Below are 21,772 nucleotides of genomic sequence, written 5' to 3' on the forward strand. Positions count from 1 at the left end.
AACACCACCACCACACCACTTCAGGCAGTTAAAGACCAGACATCAGGGCTCCCTGGGACCCCTTCCAGCTGTGCCCGCCATCTTTAACGTCCTCTCCACCTCTGCCTTTGTACTCTCTGAAAAGACAGGCACTTTCCTGGATACCTTGCCATCACTTCAACTTGTTTTTAATCTCTGACCATACTCATGCACCTGACTTTAACATTTCTTTAGGAAAAAAACCCAAACTTTAATCTGTTTCTAAAAGACAACTTTCTAAACCAATGAGTGTGATATACTGAAATCAAATATCACATTTAAGGCTTCCTAAAAATACTACCCTAGTACAATGACTCCTTTTTGTTCCCACGTGCCCATCCCCCAGACACACACGCATACACTTTAGACTGTCATTTAGACACTGGCGTGTATAATTTGTCTTTAATAGCATCTACTAAAAGGACATTTGCACATGATTTTTCACTTTACTTCAAAGCAATGATCCAAACTGGAGCTTTCACTGCATTTCAGGACTAAAATAGGTAAATACATGGATGACAAATGCTGACAATAAAATTCAGGCAAGATTTTGAAGTGCATTAGACTCGCCCAGAATACTGGCATCTTTTTCCATCTCCAGCAAAAGTCCATTTCATCCATTTCTCAGCTCAGTGCCTGGTCTATATTAGGTATGTAATAAATATCAGTTAAATGAATGTTAATACATCTGAATCTTCTTAACACAGAAGTCTGAAACCTATTGTTGTAATTTTAGTCATAATCTAAATCTATTTGACCCTCACACAAAAGCCATTCGAATCAACAGCAAACAACAAGCAGCTGCTTCTATTCAAAGTATACATACCTCTGTCATCTGAACTGTTTTGAAGTTGGCCTTGATTGGAAGACAAATGGCTAGCAGCTGCAAATTTAGTTACAAAGTGCTTGGTAGGAAGGCAGAGCACGAAGCAGGGGGAATCAAAGTGCTGTTTCATACATTAAGCATGGAATTCCTTTCCAACAAACATCTCTCATTTTCCTAGAGGCAACTAATCCGGACGTGCCCTTTGAACTTAGGAAAACACAGGGCTGCACTCTGGGAGAAAAGAATCTAGTTTGAAGGCCAGGCAAGGCTGGGAGAGTAGGGCAGTCACACCTCCGGTCTATTAATTGTTTATAAAGGAGAGTGTGGACCATGGGAAAGCCACCAGGCAATCAGCCCAAAGGCCCGGATTAACCAGACATAGGACACTCAACACGTTACTTCCCTCCTTTGTCCCTCATTTTCTCCTTCACAAAATAAGAGGCAAAAATAAATAAAAGGGTAAAATTGGATGACCGCTAGGCACTAATTTTCTGCAATGATGGGAATGTTCTATCTGTGCTCTCCGATACAGTAGCCACTAGTCACATGCCACCTCAGGCCCCTGAAGTGTGGCTTATGCAACTTAGGAACTGATTTTTGTTTTTAAACTTCACTGAATTTTAATACATTGAAATTTCAATAGCTACATATGGCTAGTGGCTCCAGTTCTGGAAAGTACAACTCGAAAAAGACCTCTAGTGGGGCGCCTGGCTGGCTCAGTCGGTAGAGTGTGTAACTCTTGATCTTAGGGTTGTGAGTTCAAGCCCTGCACTGGGCGTAGGGCTTACTTTTAAAAAATTTGTTTTTTAAAGACCTCTACCATTTTACATAATCTTTGGACAGTCATGTGGGAAAAACATGGACGTTCAAGTAGGTCAGACCTGGGTTCTAAACTTAGTCCCAACACTTTCTAGCTGTGCGACCTTCCTCAAATTACTTAACTCCCCTGAACTTCATTTTCCTTATTTGTACAACAGAATATTACGACCTTTCTTGCAGAATTTTAGTGCAAATTCAAGATAATGCATGTAAATAGGACAGACAGGCTCTCAATAAATGTTAGTTCTTTCTCCAGTTATGGTGTCCTTCAGGGATACAAGTTTCATGTCTTTGGACTTCATCCTACTGTTCCTTCCGGATCTAGGACCTGTACTTAATGATTACCCCCACAGATGAACAGCTGTGCTCCTACAGATGCAGCCCTTGTCTTTCAAGAATGCAACTTGCTCAGGAATTGATTCAGGTCCTCAGCTGTGGGCGAGCCAGTAAGCCAAGTCCCCTGCGCCTCCGGAACTGCTGACTTCTGCTCACCCTGGGTCCCCTCCACCTCACACCAGCATTCAGGAATTCACAGAACTCTTCCCCATGCTTGCATACCAAGCGACACTTTGTTCAATGCAACCAGAACACCTGTTGGTGGTTCTGGTACTTCCCTCCCTAGCTCTCCTCTTGACTTCCCCTAATATTTTATGGTTTCTTTATTTGGAAACGCTTTAGGATAACCTTTCATTTTGTAATTGCTCAGTGATTCAGAACACTCAGAAATAGAAATGCAACAAGCTACATTTATGGCTAGCCCAGCATTAGTTATAGTTACCAAAATAAAACAAGGCAAAAGAGACTATGTTTTAGAAGGGAGTGTTCCAATAAAATTTTAAAAATGTTGCAGTCCCTATCTAAATTTTTTTTAAGACTTTATTTTTTTAAGTAATCGCTATATCCAACATGGGGCTCAAACCTATAACCTTGAGATCAAGAGCCGCATGCTCTACTGACTGAGTCAGCCAGGTGCCCCAGTCTCTACCTAAATTAATATTTGTTAAAAGCCTGGTCCAAGTGTTTCATTGGCCCATCCTCTAGTGACTGGAACCTTTCCACAGCACCAATGACCAAGCTTTATAGTGGACATAAATGAATGCCTAAAAGAAGCAGTATTAATTTTCTATTAATGATTATTGGAATGTTAAGCCGCTGCCGTCTTCCTGTTGGGGGCTGGGGGGAAGAAGCTGAAATACAGGCTGGCATTTTGGTAGGATTTCAATCTGGATTCCAGTAAACCATCAGACAAAAGGTTTACAGTTGACTTGGAATTCTTGCTAACCTCTGAGGCCTCCCCCGACAGACTGTTCTGGAAGGACCGTTTACTGAAGGATGGTATGAAATCAAATTGGGTAAATAACTTTGACTCTGGACTCTCAAACATGGTGAAGGTTTTTAAAATTAACCTGGAAATATAAGTTACAACTCAATAAAGAGACTATAATTATCCTGGATCCAGACAAGCCTGTAAGTACAACAATATGATTGGCTAGTCATGTCTTCTTACAACTTCCCATATTCCTAGATTTAACCTGAATCTGGAATCCATGAAGATCATTCACTCAACTTATTGTTCTACTTTGTCTGAAAAGTAAATGCAAGTAAGAGCATTCGAGATTCTGAACCTTTCTTGGTAACAAACTCAAAATAGGTCAATTCCAGAAAGGCATTCATTTCAAGGAGACTTTTGTCTGTGGTTATTTTGAAAACCACTGCTTTTAAAACTGACATTATGAAGCTTAAAAATAGGCCCTCCTACTAAGGATCCTGGACTAAAATACCCTTTCCTCCCCTCATTTCCTTATTCCCTTTTCACTCAAACACCTAAGAGAATGGTGATATAGAGGGGTGCCTTTTCAAGAGCTTCAGATTATTACTTGGAAAAATTCCGATTATTTCTTGAAAAAATTCAGATTATTAGTTTAAAAAATTTTTTTTAGGATACCGGATAAAGTTACCAAAATTTGGTGTTGGGTAAACTTGGCTGGAAAATTTTCCAACCAAGTATCCTAAATGAAAACATGTAATACATACACCATAAGAAAATCCAAGTCTGAAAACCAACTCCTCCTCCAGCTGTGTGAGCTCCCAGCAAGTTTTTTCTCCTCTCTGGGTCTGGTTTCATCTTGCAAATGCAGGCAAGGGGGCTAAAGGCTCTGTAAGGTCCCATCCAGCCCGAACAGGCTCTGCTTCTATTAAGCTAGGCAGCTGCTTCCTATTTTCATGGCTCTTTGGAAAAAGCAGAAATGTTCCTTGCCCAGAAGGTCCTTGGGAAGCATCATTATACTTAATAGTGTTCCCCTGGAACACAAGAACTGCTATTGAGAGCAATGCAGGATGGCTATAAAATACAAAGGTGTTCAGAGGAAAAAATAAGTTATGTTTTAAAGATGACACTAGTAAACCTAGAAATGCATATACATTCAACCAAAAAATTACTAGATATAATGAGTGATTTTAACAAAGCTGCAGGATATAAACAATTCATACAAATCAAACCATGGTCAAGATGGAAAATAGAAATTAAAAAATGTTCAATCACAATGGCATCCAAAAAATGACATCAAAATGTTAAGTCTTTAAAATATTAACTCAGGACACAGAAGAATTATTCAGAAGAAACTATACCACTACAATAGGAGACAAAAGAGGCATTAATAAATGGAAAGGTACACGAGGAAAGTTGTTAAAGTTTTCATTAGGGGCACCTGGCCGGCTCAGTTGGTAGAGCATGCCACGCTTGATCTCAGGGTCATGAGTTCGAGCCCCAAGCTGGGTGTAGAGATTACTAAAAAATAAAATCTTTAAAAAAAAATTTTTTTTTAAATAAAGTTTTCATTAACCCTACCAAATTGAAAAAAAACTATCAAAACTACATAAGAGTTAAAAGGCAATTTTAGAAATACATCAAAATACCTTAACAACCAAATTAAAGTAAACCTGAAAATACAACAGATAGGTAGATAAATTATATTTAATAAAGTCCTATAAGATACTAGAACTCATTGTGGAGAACAATTAGACCCATTCCTCACACCAAACACATTAATAAATTCCAGATGGCACAGAATTAACCAATAAGAGAGAAATGGCTGTAAGAAAAAGAAGCCACATACTCCCGTGAAGTTGTGAAGAGGTAGGTCTAAATACTACAGAAAAGTAGGGCTCTCCCATATAAAAGACATGCTTTTAAAGACAAAAAAAATAAAGATGTTTTTCTTAACACAACATAAAAGGAAAATCTGGCCAATGGGACAACATAGTAGCCACATAATTGATAAAACTTTAAAATACAAAGCACACTGACCTCAACAAACCACAAGACAAGCAATTGTGATTAATAAAAGACATAAATGAACAAATAAATACAAAGCACATAAAAACTATTCAGACATACCTATTAAAAAATCACCAGAGAAGAAAAGTTTGCATGTGACTTTTTTGAAACGTCTAGCGGTTACCACAAAGCCAGCCCACCTACCTCTCCAGCTTCATCTCCTCTGACCCGCACCCATGCACCGGCGCACTCAACTTCTTGCTGGCTCCTCCAGACATCCCAGGCTTTCCCACTTATGTGAAGTGGCCCATCCTGTGCTCTCTTCCTGCCATGCCCTGCCCCCCCCATTCCCATGGAAATCCTAGCCATCCTTCAAGACCCAGCTCAAATGTCATTGCTTCCGCGAAGGCTCTCCTAATCTCCCCCACTCGAAGTCCTTCTTCCTCCTCTCAACGAGCTCTCACAGTACTTTCTTTGTACATCAGGGCACTTTTCTTACTCTGCATCCGTTTGTTTCCTTCCTGTGCCCCTGCAACCTCTCCCTGTCCTCATAAAATTTATGAGATTTTATAAAATCCCTGGAGACAAAGACAATCTCACTCAACTGCCTCCAGCTTCTAGCAGAGCAAATTACATTAAGCATTCAATAAATATTAGTTCAAACGGAATTGAGGAAATACCGAAAATAATCCCATTTCAAAAATACAGCCTGGCTAACACCTGAAGTAAAGCAGATTGACCTTCAAAGGAACCCTTTCCACCTATTAAACTATCAAAAATCACAGCGCTTTATAAAAAAAAGAAAAAGAAGAAGAAGAAAAAAACCTTTCTGCAGCTTGAGGAAACAGGTGAAATATAATTGGTTCCATCTTTTTTTGGAACATATTCTGTTAATACGTAACAACAGCGGCAACATGGTTCACTGCCTCTGATTTGGTGTATGAATTAATCTAAAAGCAGAACAAAACAAATTGGTTCAAAACATTTATCAGACTATCAGTACATAATAAAAATCTGGGGGCGCCTGGGTGGTGCAGTCGGTTAAGTGCCCGACTCTTGGTTTCAGTTCAGGTCGTGGTCTCAGGGCCTCAGGGCCGTGAGATGGAGCCCCAAGTCAGGCTCTGCGCTTCAGATTCTCTCTCCCTCTGCTCTTCCTGCCCCCCACTGCACGTTCTCTCTCAAATAAATAAAATCTTCAAAAAAAAAAATCTGGAAGCCCCCGAATCAACGAAGTATCATTTATAAAGCCAGACTCCATCAAATTCTACTCTTCGGCCAAAAATAAATGACAAGCATGAGGATTATGTCCATGTGTAAAAGTTGGGGGGGGGTTGGACGGGGGAGGGGTACTTTATCAACTGATCACAGCCACGTATATAATGGAATGTCCAAAAAAAAGTTAAAATGGAAAGTTTAATGTCTGTAGTTTCCTTCTTTAAAAGGTGTTAATACATTCAAATTTTTTAAAGAGTTGTGCTTAAGCAGGCAAATATTCAAAGAAGGGGTGAGGGGAAAAGAGGTCACATTACCCTTCTCCACTTCTTAACCCCCTTGTAACCTCTTCTTAATCTGACTCCCTTGCTGACATCAAAGCAGGACGCCCCTGGGAACTACACTGAGAAATCAGAGGCAGGATCAGCTCTTTCAGTCTGTCCTGCACCAGGATCCAGAAAATACTTGCTGCTTTAAAACAAAACACCATTCATCCTGGGCGGAGTTAACTCAGCAAACAGGTATAGGAGCTTCCAAACAGCTCTCACAGGCCTTTGGGCAACAGAACCAGGACACAGGACATGAAGTAAAAACACAATCAAGCGGCAGTAAGACAGTAAGATGATTTTTCAGAATTGGCAGCTTCTGGAAGAAAACAAACAAAATTGGGACCTTAAGCTTTCCTCTAGCAAAGAGGTTTTTTGTTGCTGTCGGTTTGTTTTTGATTTGCTTTCTTTATTTAAAGATCTTATTTATTTATTTGAGACGAGGGAGGAGCAGAGGGGGTGGGAGAGGGAGGGGGAAAGAATCTCAAGCAGACTCTGCGCTGAGCCCCACATGGGGCCCGATCCCAGGACCCTGAGATCATGACCTGAGTCAAACGAAGAGTCTGATGCTCCAACTGAGCCACCTAGGCGCTCCAGTTTCTTTGTTCAAACATTATTTTGGGGTGCCTGGGTGGCACAATCAGTTAGATATCTGATAGCTCTTGGTTTCAGCTGGGGTCTTGATATCTGGGGTGTGGGATCCAGCCCCACGACAGGCTCTGTGCTCAGCGTGGAACATGCTTAAGACTCTCTCTGCCGCTCCCCACCCTCTAAAATAAATAAATAAATAAATCTTTTTAAAAAAATAAATAAACAAACATTACTTTGGTTTTGTCCAATCTACCAATAATGATTAACTGTATCAGCAGTGTTATAAACCCAGGGGTCCAAAAAGGTATGGCCCCTAATCAAGTTAAGGGAAAAAAGACATAAGGAACACTTAGTGAATAAGAAAGCATTATGATTTTTAAATGATACTGCATTTAATGTGATGTTCATTACATAACATAGACCAGAAGTACAAAAGGGGAAAGAGAAAGAAAATGTGAGTTAACATTAAAAAGGGCATAAGACTCAGGATGAGTTTTGTTCTTTGGATACTCCTTAAATATTTACTATGAATTTTTCCAAACATACAGAAAAACGGAAAGAATAAAAGAGTGAAACTCATAAACTAACCAACTAAACAACTGAACAATTTGCCTCACTTGCTTTATCTACTATATGTGTATGTGCATTTTTTTCTTGAACCATTTCAAAGTGAGTCTCATGCATCACCTATGAAGAACATTCTCCTACATAATATTACAGCTAAAAAATTAATAATTCTCTATTCAAATTTCCCAAATTGTCCCAAGAATGCATTTGGTCACTATTTCATTTTTGACTCAGTATCCACCTGAGGTTCATGCATTACATTTGGTTGGCATGTCTCTTTAGTCTGTTATTCTATTGATTTATTTATTTATTTGAGAGAGAGTGAGAGAGCACAAGAGGGAGCAGGGTCAGAGGGAGAACCCAGACTCCCTGCCAAGTGGGGCGCCCGATGTGGGACTCGATCCCGGGACTCCGGGATCATGACCTGAGCAGAAGGCAGTTGCTCAACCGAGCCACCCAGGCGCCTTTTTTTTTTTTTAAGTCTGTTATTCTAGAACCACACCACTCCCCCCGCTTTTACCCATGACACTGACTTTCTAAAAAGACTAGGTCAGTTGTCATAAAGCATGTTCCACATCCTGGAGTTGTCTGATGGTTTCCTCCTGGTGTCATTTGACTTGTTCCTCTGTCCCTGTATTTGTTGTAAACAGGAAGTTAGGTCTCAAGGCTTGATTAGATACAGATTTGGCTTAGATTTTAAAAGACAGGCAGCATATAAAATGTCCAAATTAACATGATTTCTCAGCATTTGGAATTTGGTATTAAGAGCAAAAGATAACAGCTTTCTGGGGCGCCTGGGTGGCTCTGTCAGTTAAGTGGCTGCCTTCGGCTCAGGTCATGATCCCAGGGTCCTGGGATCGGGCCCCACATCAGGCTCCCTGCTCAGCAAGGGGTCTGCTTCTCCCTCTCCCTCTGCCTGCTGCTCCCCCTGCTTGTGTTCCCTCTCTTGCTCTCTCTCTGTCAAATAAATAAATAAAATCTTAAAAAAAAAAAAAGATAACAGCTTTCTGAGAAGGAAGAAATCAAAATGGCATCATTAACAACACTTCCCCTTTGAATAGCATTCCAGTAATCATAAAGTGCTTTCATATACATTATTTTGGATGATGCTTATCTGCCCACCTTCTTCACAGTTTGTTACATCATCACCCTTACTTTACTAATAAGGAAAACCAAGGCTCAGTGAAGTTAAATGACATAGCCAAGATCAACAATTAAGAAGTAGTATAAGTCTTGAAGACAAATCCTAGAATAGCACGGAGTTACTCAGAAAACTACATAATCTCAAGATTATGTATATGTATACATGGGAGATGAAATTTATGCTAGGTCTTGTAAGATGGGCAGCATTCACTCATTCCAGACACTCTGCTAGATGCTGGAGAAAGATCAGTACACAAGACAGTCATGGTCCCTGCCCTCATGGAAGCTAAAGTGTGGTGGCAAATACAAAACAAAAATACAATCACATAGGAAAGCGGAGGAGGGCATTCCAGACAAAAGAAACCATGTGAGCAAAACCAGACAGAGGTAGGAAGCAGTATCCTGGGGTGAAGGGAGGACAGTAAAGGGGTCAGCGTGGACCACAACAGGTGAACTGGGATAGAGAAAAATCAAACTAGATAGGTAAGGCAGGGCCAATAGCTATTCTACTAAAGTAACCTCTCCCTTTCTTTCAAAGATGCACAAGTAAGTGAAACTAGAATATTCTAAGTGTTTATGTTCAAACAAGGGCCCCCCACATCTCCTTGCCATGGGCGAAGTCATCTGTAGGAATCTGTTTGCCTTTTCTGTACCTGCTGCCACAACAGCAGGGGCATTCTTCCCAGGAACACAGGCTTCGGCTGGCCTGACTACTCACCTGAAGCTGTTCTCAAATGACAGCGCCAGTATTAGTTATTGCAGCAACAAAGAGGGAGACACGTCCAAGTTCTACTACAAATGAGTTAAAACCACTTGAAAGGCTCCTAGTTATCATGGTACACAACCCAGAAAAGGCCATCAGAGACCCCCGAAAAGCACATCAACCTGTCTTAACCTTTCCGTCCCCTTCCTGAAGGGCCTTCACATCCTAATAGACGTGTGTCCCTTACAAACCTGGCAGAAGTGCTGATGCCAGGAACTATGCTCCGAATGCAACCATTAAGTCAGTCTGAGTGTTTTAGGGTTACGGTGAAACAGTTCAAAAGCCAAAATCTGTGGATGACACCACGGCCAAGCAATGCACCCTCCCGTTTATTCAGCACTTTATGGCCTTCAAAGCACTTTTACATGAGTTACCTTGTTTAATCTTCCCAATACTCTTTCAGGGTAGGAATGCTTCATTTCATCAGCAGGTGTCTACTGAAGAACAGACACTGTTCTACTCACTGACCAAGGAACAAAGCCAAGCCCCCACCTTCGTGAAGCTTACACATTTGCAGGGTAGGGGGAGCAGACGAACACACACAGTGCACTATTAGTGGTAAGTGCTGTGAAGAAAGACAGGGCACAAGGAAGGGGCAGAGACAGGGAGTGCTATGTTACAGATTAGACAGAGTGATCAAGGATGACCTCTGTGAAGAGACATTTGTGCAGACACAGGTCTGAAGGAAGTGAGGAAGCACGTTTTTTAGGAGAAGAGCTTCCAGGTAGATGGAATGGCAAATGCAAAAGCTCTGAGATGGGAATGTGCCCCACCCACTGCAGACCGACACCAGAGCACAGTGGGGCGGAGTGCAGGTGTAAGGGGGGGCAGGGGAAGAAAACAAAGGACCTGATAGGGTGGGACCTTGTAGGCCATTAAGGTCAAGATTCTGTAAGGCCCCTTGTACTGAACAGATAAAAAAACAAAAGTCAGGAAGTACAAAGGACTTGCCTGAAGTTAAAGAAAAAGTGAGGTTTGGGGAACTGCCCTGTGCTGGGATTTCTTCTCAGGGCTCAAGCTTCTCCTCATGGAGATTAAAAGTGTTCTTTAAGGGGCGCCTGGCTGGCTCAGTTGGTAGAGCATGCAACTCTTGATATTGGGGTTATGAGTTCGAGCCCTATGTTGGGTGTGGAGATTACTTTAAAAGTGTTCTTTCAGAAACAAAGAAAGAGATTAAGTATGTGCCTCATCATGGAAGGAGACACAAGGTACACCAAGCAATCCCATTTGAGTATATCCCACAAGGAACTCTCACAAGTGTTCAAAAGGAGCCGTGCACAAGGATGGTCATGCCTGTACTGTTTGATGCAGCAAAAGGCTGAAAACAGAGGGGATCTGACATAGGATAATAAGTAAAATGTGGTACATGACCGCTCTGCAACCAAGAGAAATAGTGAATAGCATCATGTAGCATCATGAATAGGTCATAAACATGGTATTTCATTAAAAAAAAGTAAAGAGGGGCGCCTGGGTGGCTCAGTTGGTTGAGTGTCTGCCTTCGGCTCAGGTCATGATCCTGGAGTCCTGGGATCGAGCCCCGAGTCTGGATCCCCACAGGGAGCCTGCTTCTCCCTCCCCACCCCACCCCACCCCTGCTTGTGCTCTCTCTCTCTCTCTCTCAAATAAATAAATAAAAAATTTCTTTAAAAAAAAAGTAAAGATAGGGCGCCTGGGTGGCTCAGATGGTTTAGCGTCTGCCTTCAGCTCAGGTCATGATCCCAGGGTCCTGGGATTGAGTCCTGCATCGGGCTCCCTGCTCCTTGGGAGCCTGCTTCTCCCTCTGCCTCTCTCTCTCTCTCTGTCTCTCATGAATAAATATAAATAAATAAATAGTAAAAAAAAGGTAAAGATAAACTGGAAGAAAAGTTGGGGGTGGTCATTGCTTCTGTTCAAATAGTCCTGGTTCTCCTCCTTCCAAGAAGCCCCCCTTCCTTTGAAGGTCAGTATGGCCATGTGATTTGCTTTGGCCAATGAAATGAGAGCAAAAGTGACCTTCTGGACAAAAACTTTAGGAGCCAGAATGTGGTTCACAAGATGCCCTTCTCGTGTGACCATATTTCAGAGATGGTACCTCCATAAGCCTGGATCCCCAATGGAATCCAATGAACAGAGACTGCCACTGACCTGAACATATGTCGAACTACTGATTTTTTGGTTGTTTGTAATCTCAACATAACCTAATCTATCCCAGCTGAGGCATATTAACAGCACAACAGTAATTTTTATAAAATTTCAATATATTTAGGGCATACAACATGAGATTTGATACACATACAGGGAAATGATTACTACAGTCAAGTTAATTAACAAACATATCTATGTCCTTACATAATTACCATTTTTTGGTGTATGTGAGCACTTGAAATCTACTATCTTAGCAAATTTCCAGTGTTCAATACAGTATTATTAACTATATGTACATCAGCTCTCTAGACTTATTCATCCTACATTAACTGCAACTTTGTACCCTTTGACCAACACCCCACCTCCCCACCCCTGGTAACCACCTATCTACTCTCTGCTTGTATTTATTCCCCACCCTTTTTTTAGATTTCACATATAAGTGAGATCATGCAGCACTTTTTTTCTTCTGTGTCTGACTTATTTCATTTAATATAACGTCTTCCAGGTTCACCCATGTTGTCACAAATGGCAGGATCTCCTTTCTTAACGCAGAATAACAGCACAATCGCATTCAGTACTGTCCGCACAGAAACCCACAAAACAATACCATCTGCCTCCCAAAGGTACACATACCCAACAAATGGGTGGAACTCTAAGACCATATATTAAATACCCTAGAGTGGGTGAGTGAATGCCTGTGAAAGAAAAGGAAATGGGGAGGGGGAAATAACAGCAAAGGGGAAAATAAATGAAAAAGTACAAAAAGATTTGTTTAACACACTGTGCAAATATTAGAAATTTAAGTCACTCACTTATTTACTCAAACACATTTGCACTTATTATGTGCCAGCTACTGTATTCCAGGGACTACTTACAGAGCAATGAATCAGAAAAAGGCAGCCCTAACCTTACAGTTTATGGTGTACAGAAAAGACAGATATTTAAAATATCCTAGGGGCGCCTGGGTGGCTCACTCGTTGGGCATCTGCCTTCAGCTCGGGACATGATCCCAGGGTCCTGGGATCGAGCCCCACGTCGGGCTCCCTGCTCTGCAGGAAGCCTGCTTCTCCCTCTCCCATACCCCCTGCTTGTGTTCCCTCTCTCGCTGTGTCTCTGTCAAAAAATAAATAAAATCTTTAAAAAATAAAATAAAATATCCTAATAAAAAACTAAAGACAGTGAATGAATGTCATTAAAAAAAAAAAATCAGGTGATAGGCACCTGCTGGCTCAATGGAGATGTGACTCTCTTGATCACAGGGTCATGAGTTTGGGCCCCACACTGGCTATGGAACCTACGTTTAAAAAAAATTTTTTTTTTTTAAAAAGACAGGCACTCTTAAGTGCCCTGTCTAAAAAAAAAAAAAAAAAAAAATCAGATGACATGGGAAAGTGACCTCCTTTAGAGATTAGGTGGTCTGTGAACACCTCGGAGGAAATGACATTTAGGTAGAGATGATGATTACTTCCTTCCTAGCTTGGGAAGAGGAAGGGATGATTCATTCTAGGCAAAAGGAGCAGCATGTGCAAGGGCCTGGAGGGAGTACAGACCATCCCAAGGAGGAAGTGAAAGAAGACTAGTATGGTGGAAGAAAGGAGCAGCAGGAAATGTGGTTGGGGGGGGCACAGGGGGCAGATCTCTGGGTCTCACAGCCCAAGAGGAGTCTGGATTTTATTCTAACTGCAATGGAACCATGAAAACATTTGAAACGGGAATGATATGATCTTATTTCCAATTTATTTCATGCTAACACTTAGTACCCTTGCATTATGCTCGTGCATTTTTGCAAAATTTGCAAAAGAGGTATTTTTGCACTCTTTTTTCTTCAAGGACCCTGGCAACTTGCATAAACTTCAGGTCCCATGTAACCCAGCTCCATCTGAATGCATTAACTGCTAAGTTAGAGGTAAATCCCAAAGTGCCAAGGAGCCACAGAGGAGAAGCAACCTTGCCAAGTTAGTACCAAGAGATCCTTAATGTCAATGGATTTTTTTTTTCCTTCTTCTTTAGTTTACGTTACATTGGTAATGTTCACAACTGTGCCCTGGTCTAATCACAGAAATCACAAGAACAGCGGCCTTACTTGAGAAACACTCTCGAAGGTGAAAGATGAAGATGTGTGCAGCTTTCCTCCCTTTAGTGCCAGGAAATGTAGGGGAACAGTCCCTGTTTGTCTCAGGCAGCCTACACAAAGGTGCCCCCTATTGTAACACAGCAATGAGTCATGGAGGTAGATGCAGATGGCACAAAAAACTAAGCAATCGCGGGGACTCACTTATCCAGAAGCAAAGGCACCTTAACATACATATCCACCACCATGAATGGAAATTACCTTCCAGTTTCCTTCAGCTTTCTCAACATTGACCCAGTAACAAAGGCACCAGCAGCCAACATTTATGGAAGGTTGACTATGTATTAGCTCATTTAACTTTCAAGACTACCCTAAGTAGGTTGTATCATTAGCTCCATTTTTGCAGATGATAAAACTAAACCTAACTAAGCCTTAGCTGCTAGATAAGACTGATACTTGTCCCAGGTCACAAAACCACAAAGTAACAGAGCCAGGACTCAAACTTAGCCTGACTCCAGAGTTCAACCTCCTAATCACTGTTGAGAACCTCCCAGTCCCACCAAACTTTTCTGCCACCAACTCCAGAGTAGTTTATTCTTTTCCTGCTTGCATTTTTTCTTTTTTTAAAGATTTACTTATTTATTTTAGAGAGAGAGCATGAGCAGGAGCAGAGAGAGAGAAAAATCCTCAAGCAGACTCCTCATTGAGCTGGACTCAGGGCCTGATCCCAGGACCCCGGTATCATGACCCAAGCTGAAACCAAGAGTCGGACACTTAACTGACTGTGCCACCCAGGCGCCCCTGTATTTTTTAATGAGATTCCTCCCATTTGCAAGAATACAGCTGTGGCGCCACAATTAACCAGAGAATGACAACAGGTACTTCCACTCAGTACCTACCTCCAAATCAAACAGGAGCAGGATGGTCAGGCCACAACATTCAACCAGCCACTGTGGTCAAAACTTGTCCTGCCCTGTGCTGGGGGGATGTCAATCTGTTTTAAAGGGGTAAAATTCTGTACAGTAAGTCTGAAGGACTGTCTGCATAGAATCTGACCTGTACAAGTCAATATTATACAAAAGAGACATTATAGTACCAAAGAGCATCTGTTGGGAGCAGGCCTGAGGAAACTAGCTGAGTTCACACCATAGGTCCTCCACTGGCCTTGTGATCATTACAGGGATGGACAGAGTCACCAAGCCAGCAGGTCCCCAGGCTATTAAAATCTAAAGAAAGAAAGGAAGGTTATAGAAATCACCAAAGGGCAGACGGTTCAGGCCTACTCCACTCATTTCATCAGCTAGCTTCCATACATCTCCAGTGTGCCGGTAAAGATTAAGAATCTTTTCTGATTAATTCTCCAGCTAGCCGGGTCTCTCTCCCTCACAGTCTTGTCCCTTACTCAGGACGCAAAAAGAGTTGTGGGAGTTCGGAAACACCCTACTAAACAGCCTCCTCCCTGTTTAATGAGATCAAGGGCTGGTTTGTGAGCAACACTGGAAGCTGCAGAGATGGAGCACCTTGTGCGCGGTTTTCAGGGCTATGGGTGTTCATGTCTCAGGTCAGTTTAGGGCTCATGGTAAAGGACAGAAAGTTAGGAGAGTCACTGGTGAGGAGCGATTTGTTAATGAATGAAGAGTCAGATGAAGAAGAGGAAAGCAGCTCCCTTGGAGACAAGAAGTTTCCAGGAAGAAGGCCAAGGGGCTGGAGCCCCCGAAGTCGGCAAGGGAAAAGCTACGGGGATGTCGGTGTACACACGCCCCTGCCAGCCAGCCAGTGGCCACAACGAGGCGGCACTCCCGGCCCACAGGTGTCAAGCACAAAGGTGAGGACGTGGCTTGCTCGTCCCAACTCCACTCCATACCCTGAGCCGGCCTCAAAGAAGCAGATGCGATCTTAATTCTTTCCAGGACATTTGCTCCCTTCTCAGGCCAGGATCCCAGACGATCCTGGGGAGGGGCGGGGGATGAACCAGTGTTCATCCTTGAGGGGGAGAAAGTGAATGGTCAGTGGCCAAGGATGACTGCAAGGGTCGGGAGAGGGGGAAAATCGGGACCCGTTGGGTCCACTGACTGGTCTGAGTCAGGAGCACAATCTGTGCTTAGTCACCGATACCTCGGCGGCCGGGAGTTCCTGGCCCCTGCCAGCCTGAGACGTACGTGACGAACCCGAGCGGAGCCCCGCGCGCCGCGCACACCGACTCGGTTCCTACACCCCAGCAGGGGCCTCCGCAGCCCGGCCCGGCGCTCGCCGCCCACCCCAGACTTACTCCGCCGAGCTGGTCCCGTTAACCGCGGAGCCGTCGGGAGCCGGGTTCAGCTGGATGGGCGTCGGCTTCTTCTTGGGCATTTTGGACCCGGGAAGGCGCTTCTAACTCCGAGCGGAGGGCGGCCCCTCTCTTGCTTCCTCCCTCCGAGCTGCCCCACGCCCGCCGCGCAGGGCCAAGTAGGGGCCGCGGGCCCCGAGGCTGCCTTCGGGGGGCGCGCCCCGCGTGGTCCCGTCAGCGCCGAGGGGCCGCTGGCGGTCTCGGGGGACCCCCGCCCCGCTCGCCCGGGGCTCGCAGGGAATCGAAGGGCTTCCCCGCCGGCACAGCTCGGCAGCCCGGGATTCCCTCCCTCTTTGACTCCCTCAGTCAACCGGTCCCTCAGGCTCGATCGACACCGCCACAGCCCTGGTCCAGCTTCAACCCGGAAAGTACAGCCGCCGCCGCCACCGCAGCGCTCCAGCCGCTCGGCGCAGACGTCCCAGGGAGGGAATGGAGGGCGGAGGAGGGGCGTGGAAGAGGGAAGCCTCGCCCCCTCCACCCGGGCTGCGGCGCTTTCCACACACCCACTCGGCTCCGCCCCTATTGCCTCGCCGACAGCCAATAGGAGCACGCCTCGGCGGCAGATGACGCGGAAATACGTCACGGGGGCGCGGCGCGCGGCCCTGGGGGCGGGGTCCGGCGCTGGCTCCACAGCGCCCTCTGCTGCCACGCGGCACTCAGGTGGACCCATCGGGAAAGGTTTTCGGAGCTAACCCAGAGGTGGGCTTCACCCGACCCGGTGCCAGTCGGTCTCCTCTTCTGCGGTGACTGGGGCACCCTCCCAGGGCCGAGTCACGTTGAAGGAGATGAAATTCTAATATGAATAAGAAAAAGAACTCCTCTTCTCATTTCTAGAGGAGAGGGAGCGTGAAGAAGTAGAAAACTTGTCAAGAGACTCCTTGCGCCTAACAAACTGGCAAATAGATACATAGATTTATATAAAATTGTAATACACACTATTGATCTACTGATGAGGGTACAAGGAGATGGGTACTCAATGCTGATAAGATCGTAATTGGGGCAACCTTTTTTGAGAGCAGATTGATAATATTTTTTAAAGCCTTGAAACTTCCCCTTTAAAAAAACAAATCCCTTTAAACCAATGAGTCCAGTTATATGAAACTTGAAGAAATAAGATGTGAATAAAGAGCTTAATAAAGTATAAAGGAGGCACCATACATATTTTTTAAAATGTAGATTCAGGGGCGCCTGGGTGGCTCAGTTGGTTAAGCGGAGACTCTTGATTTGGGCTCAGGTCATGATGTTGTGGTCATGGGTTCATGGGATCCCCAGCTTTGGGCTCCACACTGGGCATGGAGCCTGCCTGAGATTCTCTCTCACCCTCTCCCTCTGCCCCTCCCCTGCCTCTCTCTCCTCCCCCCAACTCATAAATAAATAAATAAATAAATAAATAAATAAATAAATAAATATTCAGTCCTTCTCTTCCCCCTTCCTATTCAGTCCTAAAGGTATTAAGTATGCAGAACACAAAGTAAGCACCTGCACCTGGTGGTCCAGAGCAGGGTGTCAGCCACCCAGGTGTCTGCAGTATATAAAGAGTAAGATTTCCTCTTGTTCTTGTAGCCCTTGGTACTGTTTGAATTTTTTATTATGCATATAACTTACTCAGTTAAAAACTTTTTTTTTTTAATTTTTAACATTAGTATGGGAATGTAAACTAGTGCAGACACTTTGGGAAACCATCTTGCAAATCCCCCAGTTAAATATGGCTACCATATGACCCAGAAATTCTACCCTAACTATATACTCAAGAGAAATGAAAAACATATATCCATACAAAAACTTACACACAGATGTTTATGGAAGCATTATTCATAATAGCCAAAGAGTGGAAGCAACCCAAATTTCCATCAACTCACGAATGGATAAACAAAAGGTGACATACCCATACAATAGAATATTACTCAGCCACGAAGAGGAATGAAGTGCTGATCCATGCTACAGCATTAAAGACATTGAAAACATGATGCTAAGTGAAAGCAGTCAGTCATAAAATGTCACATATTGTATGATCCCATTTATATGAAATGTCCAGAATAGGCAAATCTATAGAGACAGAGAGTAGATAGATTAGTGGTTGTTTAGGGCTTGGTGGGGCAGATGAACTGGGGACAGTAGAATGATGGCTAAAGGGCATAAGGTTTCTTTCTAAGGTGATGAAAATGTCCTAAAATTGACTGTGGTGATGGTTGCTCATCTCTGTGAATTTATTAAAACCATTGAATTATACACTTTAAATGAGTGAATTATATGGTATATATGCATTGTCTCTCAATAAAGCTGTTATTAAAGCAACAACATCAACAAAGAAATTCAGGGGAAAGAGCCAAGAAAAGCCAAGACAGTCTTGAAGAACTAAGCTGGAAGATCTGTACTACCAGATATTGAGATCCATCTAAGTTTGAGTATTTAAGACAGTATGGCACTAGCATGAGGGCAGACAAGTAGACCAATGGGGTAGAATAAAGAGTCTGAAACAAACTATATTTGATCACCTGATTTTTGACAAAGATAATAATATAGTGCAGTGGGGGAAAGAATGATCTTTTAAATAAATGGTGCTGGGCCAATTGAATCTCCATATGAGAAAAAGTAAGTCTTGATCCCTATATCACACCATATGTAACAAATCAACTCTGAATGGATTATAGAACTAAATAAAGCTTTTAGAAGAAAATATTGGGGAATATCTTCATAATATTAGGGTAGGGGAAGTCTTTGGGGGGGTGTTTTTTTGGGAGTTGTTTGCTTGTTTTGGGTTTGTTTTTATTTTATTTTTTTAAGATTTTATTTATTTATCTGACAGAGACATAGCAAGAGAGGGAACACAAGCAGGGGGAGTGGGAGAGGGAGAAGCAGACTTCCCGCGGAGCAGGGAGCCCGATGTGGGGCTCAATCCCAGGACCCCAGGACCACGACCCGAGCCGAAGGCAGATGCCTAACGACTGGGCCACCCAGGCGCCCCTGTTTCTTTGGTTTTAAGTAAGCTCTACACCCAACCTGGGTCTTGAACTCACAACCCCAAGATCAAGAGTCACATGCTCTAATGACTGAGCCAGCAGGTGCACCTCAGCAAAGATTTCTTAAACAAGACACAAAAAACAAATCATAAAGGAAAAATACAATAAATTGGACTCTATTAATGTTAGTTACTTCTGACCTTCAAAAAGGGTAAAAATAGAGAAGACATTTACAATTCATATGTTGGGGGGAAAACCTCATGTCCATAATATATACAAACTCCTACACATAGAGGAGCCTGGGTAGCTCAATCAGTTAAGTGTCTGCCTTCAGTGCAGGTCCTAGGGTCCTGGGATCAGGTCCCACATTGGGCTATCTGCTCAGCGGGGAGCCTGCTCCTCCTTCTCCCTCTGCCTGCCACTCCCCCTTCTTGTGAGCTCTTTCTCTCTCTCTCTGTCAAATAAATAAACAAAATCTTTAAAAATTAAAAAAAAAAGAAACTCCTACATATAAACAAGAAAAAGACAAACAATCCAATAGAAAAATGGGCAAAAGACTTGAATAGGCACTTAATAAAAGAAGATATTCAAATGGTTAATAATCATGAAAAGATGCTGAACTTCCTTAGTTATGAGGGAATTAAGAATCACAACGTGAGTACTTATTTCTACTAAACTGTACACTTTAAAATGGTCAAAATGGTGGGGCGCCTGGGTGGTGCAGTTGGTTAAGCATCTGACTCTTGGTTTCAGCTCAGATTGTGATCTCAGGGTCCTGAGATCGAGCCCCCAAGTCAGGCTCTGCGCTCAGTACAGAGTCTGCTTAAGAATCTCTCTTTCTAAATGAAACAAGATGAAACCAGAGAGGGAGACAAACCATGACAGACTCTTAGTCTGAGGGTTCCTGGAGGGGAGGGGGGTGGAGGGATGGGGTGGCTTGGTGATGGACATTGGGGAGGGTACATATTGTGGTAAGCTCTCTGTGTTGGGTAAGACTGATGAATCACAGACCTGTACCCCTGAAACAAATAATATATGTTAATAATAAAAATAAAATAAAAAATAAAGTGGGGAAACAGACCACAAAAAAGGAAAAAAAAAAGACTCTTTCCCTCTCTCTCTGCCCCTCCCCCCACCCATTCTCTCTTTAAAAATAAATAAATCTTTTTTTTTCAGATTTTATTTATTTATTTGTCAGACAGACAGAGAGAGAGAAAGAGAGAGAGAGAGAGCACAAGCAAGGGGAGCAGCAGAGGGAGAGGGAGAAGCAGACTCCCTGCTGAGCCGGGAGCCCTAGGCGTGACTCGATCCCAGGACCCCAGGATCATGACCTGAGCTGAAGGCAGACGCTTAACCAACTGAGCCACCCAGGCATCCCCAATAAATAAATCTTTTTAAAAAATGGCCAAGGGGTGCCTGGGTGGCTCAGTCGTTGAGTATCATGCCTTCCGCTTGGGTCATAATCCCGGGGTCCTGGGATCGAGCCCCACATCGGGCTTCCTGCTCAGCGGAGAGCCTGCTTCTCCCTCTCTCGCTCCCCCTGCTTGTGTTCCCTCTCTCGCTATGTCCCTCTCTGTCAAATAAATAAATAAAATCTTTAAAAAAAAATAAAAATAAAAAATGGCCAAAATGGTAAAAACTTAATGTATAGTTCATCACAATTAAAAAAAAACAAAACAGGGGAGCCTGGGTGGCTCAGTTGGTTAAGCGACTGCCTTCGGCTCAGGTCATGATCCTGGAGTCCCAGGATCAAGTCCCGCATCAGGCTCCCTGCTCAGCGGGGAGTCTGCTTCTCCCTCTGATCCTCTTCCCTCTCATGCTCTCTGTCTCTCATTCTTTCTCTCTCAAATAAATAAATAAAATCTTTAAAATAAATAAATAAATAAAAATAAAAAATAAAAAATAAAAAAAAACCCAAACACTATGATACTACACTCACTATTCTGGCTAAATTGGAAAGGATAATATCAAATGTTGTTAAGATATAAAGCAACTAGGAGAGGATTTTCACCCCAATAGTGGGAGTAATAATGTGTGAAACCAGTTGAAAAAACTGTTTGACCATATCTACTAAGTTTGAGCTTACTTCTACCCCATGACTCAGAGATTCTACTCCCAAGGGTATACCTAGAGAAATCAATATATATGTTCATTGGAAAACATGTACAAGAATGTTCATAGTAACACTATCTGTAACAGTTATTGGGGAAACAACCCAAATGTCCATCAGCCATAAATGGATAGATTGTGGTAAATTCCTACAATGTAACATTCTATAGTTTTGTGAAAATAGACGACTACCTGCAGCAATATGAGTGAGTCTCACAAACATCCTGTTGAGTGGAAGACACAAAGACACAAAAAAGTAATACTAATATATATTTTAAATATATATGGTACAAAATGGGCAAACCTATCTATGGTGTTAGAAGTTCGGATAGTGGTTATCCTTGAGGAGCAGAGTGATAGGCAAGTGAGTTAAAGGGGGTTTTTTGGGTGCTAGTATTGTTTGCTTTCTTGATCTGGGTGTAGGTTATACAAGTGTATTCCATTTATGCTTTATGTACTTTTCTGGATGTACGTTACCCTTCAATAAAACAATTACAAGAGAAAAGAAAAAGAAATTCACTCAGCATTACTAATCATCAGGGAAATGCAAATCTAAACTACAATAAGATATTGTTAGAACGGCTATTATCAAAAACACAAGTGATAACAAGCATTGGCAGGATGTGGAGAAAAGGGAACC

The 21,772-nt window shown here is 43.0% G+C and overlaps 1 protein-coding gene across 1 annotated transcript in view; it reads right to left on the reverse strand.

Moving 5' to 3' along the window:
* MAP2K1 (mitogen-activated protein kinase kinase 1) overlaps window positions 1-16,516 on the reverse strand; it is a 78,921-nt gene extending 62,405 nt beyond the window's left edge. The window contains exon 1 of the mRNA XM_036087093.2: window positions 16,007-16,516. Within this exon, the coding sequence (XP_035942986.1) occupies window positions 16,007-16,086 (80 nt within the window). The 5' untranslated portion in view covers window positions 16,087-16,516. The remainder of the gene's footprint in view (window positions 1-16,006) is intronic.
* Between the last annotated feature and the right edge of the window lie 5,256 nt (window positions 16,517-21,772).

Source organism: Halichoerus grypus, chromosome 8 (genome assembly GCF_964656455.1).
Source record: "Halichoerus grypus chromosome 8, mHalGry1.hap1.1, whole genome shotgun sequence".
Taxonomy (NCBI): domain Eukaryota; kingdom Metazoa; phylum Chordata; class Mammalia; order Carnivora; family Phocidae; genus Halichoerus; species Halichoerus grypus.